General features: G+C 37.9%; 1 protein-coding gene across 1 annotated transcript; it reads left to right on the top strand.

The window, feature by feature from the left end:
- Positions 1-1,577: 1,577 nt before the first annotated feature.
- On the top strand, positions 1,578-7,610 carry LOC307155270 (group 3 secretory phospholipase A2; the record flags this gene model as incomplete). Its single annotated transcript, XM_079865832.1, has 4 exons — positions 1,578-2,194; positions 5,036-5,168; positions 5,939-6,073; positions 6,971-7,610. Exons 1-4 carry the CDS (start codon positions 1,666-1,668, stop codon positions 7,608-7,610), a joined length of 1,437 nt encoding a protein of 478 aa, XP_079721958.1. The 5' UTR covers positions 1,578-1,665.
- Positions 7,611-10,441: the final 2,831 nt, after the last annotated feature.

Raw genomic sequence — 10,441 nt, 5'->3', positions numbered from 1 at the left:
TTAAATGTACAGATTTTCACTTGGGCCAATTGAAATTTACAGAATTTCACTTAGGCCAATTGAAAAATTTAGATGTTATCGGTCACTTGAAATTTTTGATTTGGGAGGGTTAGAAATTTTTTACAGTGTAAGTGTAAAAATATTTTTTTGCAAATGAAAATGTGAAAAAAGAGCAGTGCTGCGGTAATGACATCTTGTGTCGGTAAGGACAAAATTACATTTTTTAATGTAAAAAAGGTCATGTTTATATATATACTAATATATATATACTAATATATACTTAACTACAAATAATATACTGAATATTTGTAATTTAATATACAGTAAACCTTGAATTTGTCTCTACCGCAACACCTAAATTTGCTGCGGAAATGACATTTTTGCTAATATTTTAGCTAATTGGCAGCTAGCAAGGCCTACCACATTAGTTTTGACTCTTAGCATCTTAATATACATGAATTCAACAGTAATATACATTTATTTTTAAAATGTAGTTAAAAAATACACAATTATTAAGCTGAAAGGTAAGGACGCACAATAAATACTAGAGCAGAAAAGGTGATGTTTACCTTATTTTTTTGGTATCTTGTGAGTGAGGTAGTGTGGTGGCCCAGTCTGTCAGCAATGTGCTCAAGTGATCATTTCTGTTTCCATAGAAACTAGACTTGTTTATGTTCGATAACATTTCATAATAAAAGGTTTTTTTCATTGTTGCGGTAAGGACTCAAAAGTGTGGGACAGGCACATTTAGTTAAAAAAAATCATAAAAATGATCAGTAAATAATACAAAGAATTTTAAGATGCTGTAAATGAATCTGTATATTAAACAATTCCATTTGAAATAATGTCATATTGTAAAAGAATGAGCTAATTTTAAGTATCTCAACATTGAAACCATGGGTGTGGGACATGAGCAAAAATGGTGTTTGGAACTATAAATGCTTCATAATTTTACATTAAATCATATTATTTATTCATTATTTTTTATGTCAAGGTGTGTATTGACACTACGTTTATATTTATGAAACATCAAATGACAAATTTTAACATAAATCAAAAATTTCACTCCTGGGACTTAAAAGTGCCAGTAGTTGCAGAAACACCCACATACACACACACACACACAGAGAGAGAGAAATGAGCATACGGATCCATGAACCGTGACAATTTGTATCAAAAGATCAGATTTATGCTGCATCGCAATGTAACAGCCAATGTCTCAAATTAGGAATCTTGCAATTGTTCTATTGCTTGGATAAGTTGGATTCAACTCGGGTCATTGGACAGCAAATCCTCGGTAAACGGAGTTCTGTTGATTTTCGAGTCATGTGACTAGTGTCATTTCAGCTCCACATTGGTTACAAGTTGTAACCTGGCTGTAGATAACTCAAATTTCAGTTCGACATCTGTTAACAGACATTCAAGAACCGGCAAATTCATTTTCATTCGACTGATCATTCACAGATCAAATTCTTCTTCATGCGGCGTCCTCATTGTGGACTAAAACAGACAGATGGTGATTATCTGCGTTTAACTGATTTTCATTTTGCATATTTTTCCTGGTATCAACGTCAATTAAACAGATTGAAAAATTAGCTACGTGCTATTTGATACTGTTTCTAACCCTAAACAAAGCGTAGAGCTAAAGGCTAAATCTAGGCAATTATGTCATTACATCTGCAAGATGCGCGTATCGTAAGTCTATTTCTTGCTGTTAAGCTTTTAGTAGTGGTTTGCTGTTGCGGTGCTGTAACGCCACAGAAACGTGCACCATTTTGCCTCCTCGTCAAATCTGAACACGGGAGTTATCAGGTTAGTTTTCTCACTCATTCACTGGACGCTTTAGCACCTCCGCTCTTTTACTGGAGCAAGTGGACATCAGAGAAACGCGTTGAAGATTGTATCATGAGTAGCGACAGGACCCTAGTTACGCGTTATTTGTCACTCTGCCGTGGAGAGCGCGCTTATGACAATGCCGAAATGTTACCTTTCCGCTTCAACATAAGTGCGCTATTGGAAGATGCCAGGCTGTGTGAAATGAACTCAAATTTCAATTTCACTTTGCTCAAAGAAGACGTCAACCAAGGTCAGTCCATGGATTCAAGAGCAAAAAGTCGCTATAAACGCGCATGGGTTTTACCGGGAACACTTTGGTGTGGACGAGGCACAAGCGCCAATGACTATGAACAGTTGGGTAGGTCTGCATCCATAAATTCCTATGCCTTCACTCTTAAAAATAATGGTTATTTATTGGCATTGATGGTTCCATAAATAACCTTTAACGTCCATGTAACCTTTCCATTGCACAAAAGGTTATAGTGAATTATTAAAATATTCGTCACACTAAGAAAAAATGGTTATTTTTGTTAAAAGTGTTGTTCAGTTCACTTATAAAAAGTTTGTCTCTCAAACTTTAATAGGCAGTAGTCACCTACAACAAATAAAACTCACTTAGACATGTACACAATCACAGATTATGTGAGTATCAAATACAGAGAGTTCTGTTGTCACAACCTACCCAACTACTGGGTTGAGTTGTAACACTAGCTTGGGATAGATGTAACAAAAACTGGTAATTTGCTGAAATAAGATCCATACTATCCAATTTATGCAATACATTTATTGAAGAACAAAGAATACTTATTAGTTTTTAATAAAGTGAACAATTGAAATGAAAAACAAAACAAAAAACATTGTATTTCTTTTAGGACTTAATTTAGCACAAAAACTATTGCTGTGTGTGTGTGTGTGTGTGTGTGTGTGTGTGTGTGTGTGTGTATTCCTGTCACATAAGGGTTCAGTAACTAGCTTGCCATCCATCTATTTTTATGTCAACTTTGAAATATCACACAAAAAAACCCTGGACGGAAACGCCAAGATGCGCATACATTCTAAAAATGTGCGCAAAAAACCTTTGAGCTCACCTGAGGCAGATCATTTTTATCCTACAATTTTTAGATAATTTTTATCCTAAACGAAAACACATTTACCACACAAATCCCTTGATGCGCAACAAAAAACTCATGTGACTGCCTCAACAGAGGATTTGATTGATAACAGTAATTTTTCATGAACTTGATCTATCCCTAGCCCAAACAGCCATAAAATGTGATTTTAATTGTTTTAACATGTGGGTTTGAAGTTAGCATGAATGCAAAGCATCAAATTAAACTAGATAAATGGATACTTTAGGTTATGAAAATAATTGTATCAATGTCTTGATAAAAAAAGTTACTTTCTTTCCTGAATGTTTTTTTTAATTTTTATTTTTATTTTTTGGGTCATAAAATCTACAATGTTTCTCACAGTCACATACCACTTCTCCTGTGAACTCAAAAAGGAGATGGGAGTGTATGATTTTTATGCCAACACCACAGCTGTTTTCTGACCTGTCAAACTGACAGTGTTAAATTGACACCGTGTTACAACACTCCCCGGTCTCCCCCTTACTAGTGAACTAATTTTGTTGTTCATACCAGTACAAAATTAAGCATTTTGCATAAAATGCTGCTGGAGCTGTTGAGTGTATCAAATATTCTGTAACACAATGCAAAGATGTATTCATGTTACAAAGGCCTTAGAGCATGGGTGTCAAACTCAGTTCCTGGAGGGACACTGTTCTTCAGAGTTCAGATCCAACCCTAATTAATCATACCTGGACCAACTAATCAAGGTCTTCAGGTTACTAGAAACCAGCGATACGGTGTGTTCTTCAATTCTTATACTATCCATCCTAAATAGTATTCGAAAATAGAATTAGTGCATCCCAAATCATATGTTGAAATGAGTATGTCCCAAAGCTTGCATACTCTTCTGCTACACACTCAAAAGTATTTACTTTTTATTCACTAAAAGTGTACATACTTTTAGGGTGCAGTATAAGTAGGCGAATTGGGACCCAGCAATAGTCTTATTATTGGGAGATACAAGGGTCCGTGGCTCTACCATTGGGGAAAAAGCAACGGCCTACTTGGATAATGTGTGCCTTGATAACCAATCACATTACAGCCTTGACGTCATTGCTTCCGTTTGAGAAACACCCAATCACTGTTTGCTGATTCCACAGAAATGAATGAGAAATGCTGTAAACTAAATCATACCTGTCGCAGCATTTTTATTTTTTTTCGGTGTAAAAATAGATCCAAAATGAATGTTTAAGAACAAGCATGTTGAAGATTAGCCGATGGGCTGTCGAGTCTTTTCTTCTTCTTTTTTTTTTTTTTTTTTTACAATTATGAATGTTATTGGTGTGAAAAAAAACTCTATTTTTGTTATTTGCTACATATTAAGCGGTTTTCCTGAGAGCGATAAATCAAAGTGCAGTTTTCATGCCAGGTTCATGGGTGGTTGTGTGGGGTCACCGTGATTTTGCCAAGTAAGACATGATCCTGGATCAACATATTTTGTTGATCCTGGAATACCATTCCTGTCCCAAAATTTTGTCCTTACCCTATCCTTACCCCTAAACCTAACCCTACCCATAACTTTTCCCTACAATCAGAGGGAAATGATAGGTGAATAACACTGATGTTGAAGGCACCTCACCCTGGTTCTAAGCCTAAACTTGTCATAAACTGTAAACTTGTCCCTCAAATCTGATTGGTTGATTGGAAAGTTGTTCCAGGATCAACAAAGATGTTGATTCAGGAACATGTGGTACTTGGTGAAATCACGTTCACCAGTTGGGTGGCTGACTGTCTGTAAATGTATGGCATGTCCTCGAAAAGACATGGGAGGTCCCTGCAACATAACCTGGTTATTACAGTTAATACTAGATATGTTGTGCATCAGTAAATCAATATAATTACAGAGGGTGTCATAGAGTTATACATGACAGTCAAGAACGGAAGAGTTACTGTGCAAAACAACGCAAAACAGAAATGTGCCCTGCGCATTACATTTTATTGAGATGTTACAAGTTGTATTCTATTACAGATAATCTACATAATAATGAGGACAGTATTATTTTACAATATTGTAAATAATCTATATTTGTTATTTGATTATTTAGACTACATTTTTCTTCTTTTATCAGGTATGTTTGTGCATGCGGATAGATGCTGCCGAGAACATGATCACTGTGAGCACATCATACGCTCCTTCTCTGTGAACTTTGGTGTCTTCAATCCCACCCTCTTCACGGTCTCCCACTGTGACTGTGACCACAGGTGAGCACAGAAGCTCTGGGGTCTTTCACATTCCACAGATGAGAGGCATTTTCAGATCCTCAGGGGAGACTCTTTAGAGTCATAACTCATCCTTTCTGTTTGTTCACCTTATGTATGTTATCCTTATATGGCTCGTATACGTTTTTTTAGGACACTGCATGTTTTAATAGAAAAAGAATATATATCTTCAGCAGGACAGCCTGTAATTCATGTAGAAAGGACTTTCTTTTGATGTGCAACACTCTAAAAATGTTGTCTCAAAAAATTAACACAGCAATCTATTTGAGGTATGACAACTTCTAACCAACAAACTACAATACACATATTAAGTTAAATAAAAGTTTTTCAACATAATTGAGTGGTGGTACGGGAATTATTAATAATTTAATGTGGTTTATTTTAACTGCTAGTATACTTAACCTAACAGATCACAACACAAAATAACACTAAATTTCAATATTGATTCTACTTATCATATGCAAAGCATGCTGGGAACTTAAAATCCACAGAAAATTCCTTTAAGTTTAAGTTCCTTTAAGTGAATTAGTTTACCGGTTTAGTCGTTGGTTCAATTCCCAGGGAACACAAATACTGATAAACTGTATGCACTGAAAGTTGCTTTAAATAAAAAAAGCAAAAACAAAATCCTAAATGCTTAAATGTAAATACATTAAGCATGTGTTTAATGGAAGGGTTAGCTGACATTGAGACACAAAAGATTTCATGCTAATCATATTTATTTCTGTCTTGTATCTTCCTATCTCTGTTAGATTTAAACAATGCCTTCTCAATGGTAATGACACCATCTCCAACATGGTGGGCTACAGTTTTTTCAACGTCCTGAAACTCCGCTGCTTTGAGCTGATTCAAAAGAGGCAATGCACACAGTACAACTGGCTTGGAATGTGAGTGCAAGAAATTAAATAATGCATTCCAAAAATGTTGCTTCATGCTTCTGTTTGCAAGCAAAAATGCAGAATGGATAAAAACACTGTAATTGTATATATAATTATATAATTCACACAGCTGTCTTCATTGACATAACCAAATTACTTCCATTGAATAATTTGTATGGCATCATTATAGTATGTTCATTCATAGTCTTTCATAGATTTTCAGCCTGTTATTCCAGTTTCTGTGTTAAATGTGAATCCTGTAACAATTAACAAAGTTTACTGGACTCATTGTCCTTGATTGTCTCCGATATATACTTATATTTGTTTGGACATTCCTTTATAATCTTGGTTTTACATTCTAGGATGAGTTTCTCTGTAATAACATTGTGCCAGAGGTGGGAGTAAGTTACCCACATTGAAGTCATAAGAAAAGAAGTCGTCGAGTCAAGTCTCAAGTTGCAGTGCACAAAATAAAACAAGTCAAGGCTATGGCTTACCTCAAGCAAGTCATGTTGAGTCCTGTGAAGAAAGTCACTCTCAAAGTACCATGCAGAGGTTACTTTTCCCAAACAGTTATGCACTCAGTTATGAACCTGAATAATACAGATCTGAGAATGATCTGATCTGAGATCAGAATAATACCTCTCTTAAAATTTTTTAGAGTAATTTACCAAGTTTAATGTGTGAAAGCAGTTATTTTGTCTATTATGCTTGCACTAATTGACAGGGCTGCTTGAAACCCTAGTTGAAAGTATAGGTCTTGTTTCCTCAGCCATTTTCCATTTACTAACTTTTTGTAGTGAATCACTTTTGAGAAAAATGTTGACAGCAGTATGTTTAGTATTGTCCTTTAGCCCAGAGTAACATTATGCTGGTGTAACTGATTTTTTTAATCTCTAACTGCAGGTGCACAATGGTTCAGCTCGCTCCTGTGGCAGTATTGAAAGATTCAACACCATACAATTCCACCAATCTAAGTAATGAGAAAAGTGGCACCGTTGACCTTCCATGCAATGAAGTGCCAATCAAATTGTCACATAGTGGCAAACAAAGAACCTCTAAATCTAAACGAATTAGACTGGCAAAGGACCAAAGAAACTGTGCTCCAGTTGACTATACAAAAGGGGGAACATCTCAGCTTAGTCAAAAGTTGGTGAACCCATTTGAAAAACGGAAGAATCTACAAACATCTAGACATCGAAAAGGAAGAACAACTGTGCAGCCAAACTCATTATTGACATTTACACTCGCTCCCCAAAGGAAGCCATCTAAAGAGAAGCAAAGAATACCTCAAAAGTTCAAAATGGGAACTATTCTTCAAAGCATCCACAGGACATCAAAAGCAAGTGTCACTCACTCACCTTCAACCTCATCTGAAACAAAATTACTCTTGGTTCAAAAGACGATAGTCAATCAGTCCAAACAAATATCTGCAAATAAATCAGGAGCAAGGACACTTCAAAATAAGAGAAAAAGAGGTAAAAACAAAACCCAGAAATCCAGAAAGAGCCAGAAGAAAAAACGAATTAAAACCCAAAAGCATTGATGCTCACTTTCAATCATCAGAAATGCAAAGGTTCTCTTAATCGGGTATCTCTTAAAGAGATCTTTAATCAGGTATTAGATTAAATTATGTGTGACATGAGAAGGGCTTTTCACACTGTGTTTTACCCTGGGTTATTGTCATTCTAAACCCCGCTTTTAACCCTGGGTTAAGGAACGTTTCACACTTGTAATTTAGAATCGGGGTTAGCACCGCTTTTTACCTGGGGTTATGAAACCCTGATCCACATTTGGCCACTCCACACACGTTGACACGTTCGCCATCTTGGAAAGGTTAACATGACGCTGTCATCACTCGCACTATACAAATCAATGAAATTTCATTGAAAATTTCACAGCATTGTGGAGCCTATGGCTGTAAAACCACAGAGCTATAAATTCCAGATGAAATGGGATAACCTTACAGAGGTGAGAATGTGCAGGTTTGTGTTTTTTATGTATAACTCAATATGCAATATCCATATGCAGAATTATCACATTAATGATAAATTAAATGCTGTGAAAATCAATATATATCTATAGATATACATGTGAATAACTAGGTTGTAGATGCACAGTCAACTTGCTTTTGAGTGGTCATGGACCGGATTTGACCGTTCCAATATGGCAGATGGCTTACGTATAACAGCCCATAGAAACAGACACTAATGAGGAATCTAAACATCAGGCTGTGTTTCCCTGTTTGAAGTAAAAAATGTCAAATAGTGACAGAAAACACGAAAATTGGAGAAGTTTCATTCTTACCTTTATAGTCTGAAGACTCCATTCAGTATAAACTTGATAGTACAGTCGGCAAAATATAATATGAGGATGCACGGTGCTAAAGTCTTTATGTAAACAGGAAATGTGAACGAGACACTGTGTCATTGCGTTGGCACTATGGGAAGGTCCGGTGTCTGAATCATGTGTACACATGCACCATTACCATTGGCCACGGACAAACACTACAAAGAACGTGACTACGTCTATAAAATGATGCCTGAACACGGCGTCGCCAGATTTATTCGTCCGAAGAAGCCAAAAGAACTTGAGATCCTGGGGTTGAATTCACATCAAGAGTGAAAAATCTTATGTGTGCAGAGAGGACCAGCCTGTCTCAGCACAAACATCTTGCAAAGGCGTGCCTTTTGCCTACGCCTTTGAGGCAGCCACACTCCGAGTAAAATGACACCTAGAGGCGAAGCGATACAGTGCATCTCGTAGGTGAGAGAAACCGCATCTGAAAAACCCAATGTCTTATAGTCTGTTTGGTAGAACCAAAACAGACATTGAGTTGATTGGCTTTAGGCCACTGGCCTGAGCGATGGACGTACTGTAAAAAGTGCCCGGACTGGACATAATCTACTCAACCTCTCCTGCTCCAAAGAGTCAAACGGTGGAGGGGAGAAGGCTTGAAGAACAACAGGATGAAATGGTGATGAAGGCACCTTTGAAACATAGTCTGACCAAGGTGCAATATCACCTTGACCAGTCCAGGGGTCAAGACAGGAGGCAACTGACAGGGCCTGCAAATCTCCTACCCTTTTAAGAGAAGTTATAGCTATTGGCAGAGCTACCTTAAGAGTCAGAAGCTTTTCTGTGGCAGACTCCAAAGGTTCAAAGTGAGCATCCGACAACCCTTCTAATACAATAGAGAGATCCCATGAAGGAACCCGCAGTCTGCAGATAGGCCTGTGCCATCTGACACCACACAGAAATTGGAACACCATGACATGCTTCCCCACAGATGCCCCATTAATGTGAATGTGGCAAGCCGAAATAGCGGCCACATACACCTTCATGGTAGCAGGGGTCAGTCCTGCTGAGAGATGTTCTTGCAGAAACTGCAGTACTGAACTAACCAGGCAGTAAACTGGTTTAAGATGACGCTGTTCACAACATTATAAAAAAGAGATGCCATTTAATAAAGTCTCCTAGTAGAGGGAGCCCTAGCATTAAGAATGGCATAAACAACTTCAGTTGAGAGACCAGAATCTATGAGCTGGTACCCCTCAGGGGCCATACCAAGATCCAAATCTCTGGTCGGGTGTGAAACATTGTCCCCCTAACCTGGGACAGAAGGTCCCTCCTGGTCGGAATCTCCAGAGAGCCTTCCAGGAGAGCCTTCCAGGAGAGCCTTCCAGAAGACACTTCCAGGAGAGACGCTAAGTTCAAGAACCATACTCGGGCCGGCCAGAACGGGGCTACTAATAGCAGGCATACCCCATTATGATGGACCCTCGCCAGAAGTGTCTGGCATTGACAGATGGAAATCTCCTGACCTAGCCTCAAGCTGCCCACCATGGTGAGAATAGACTCTACCCGAGCAGAAGACATCTGTGTCCGCATCATAGTCAAATCCCAAACTATGCAGAGACGTGGTCCTCTACTTGGACAACACACTTTTCTTGTGGTTTAATATTAAACCCAAGCACCTTAGATAAGCAAGGACGACATCTCGATGCTGAACCACCAACTCCTCCGACTGAGTCTATAGTATCCAGTCGTCTATTTAATTGAGTATATGAATGCCCTGAAGTCACAACAGAGCCAGAGCTGCATTCATGTACTTTGTGAAGGTGCGAGGAGACAAGGCTAGGCCAAAGGGAAGAACCAAATATTTGTAAACTTCACTCTTGAATGCAGACCTCAGGAGACTCCTGTGCATTCCAGGCAATATCTCTATATGAAAATATGCGCCCTTCATGTTGTAAGGGTGGATTTCCTGCAGGGGTTCAGTGTGCAAGACTGCCGAATGACTAAAGAAACATTGTCAGCAAGATGGTAGAGAACTGTACATTTCTTGTCTATTACCACCCACTGCTACTTATACCA

The sequence above is a fragment of the Squalius cephalus genome, assembly GCF_949319135.1.
Source record: "Squalius cephalus genome assembly, chromosome: 3".
Classification (NCBI taxonomy): Eukaryota; Metazoa; Chordata; class Actinopteri; order Cypriniformes; family Leuciscidae; genus Squalius; species Squalius cephalus.
Note: the sequence above shows the minus strand (reverse complement) of the source record. Positions and strands in the feature narration are given on the sequence as shown.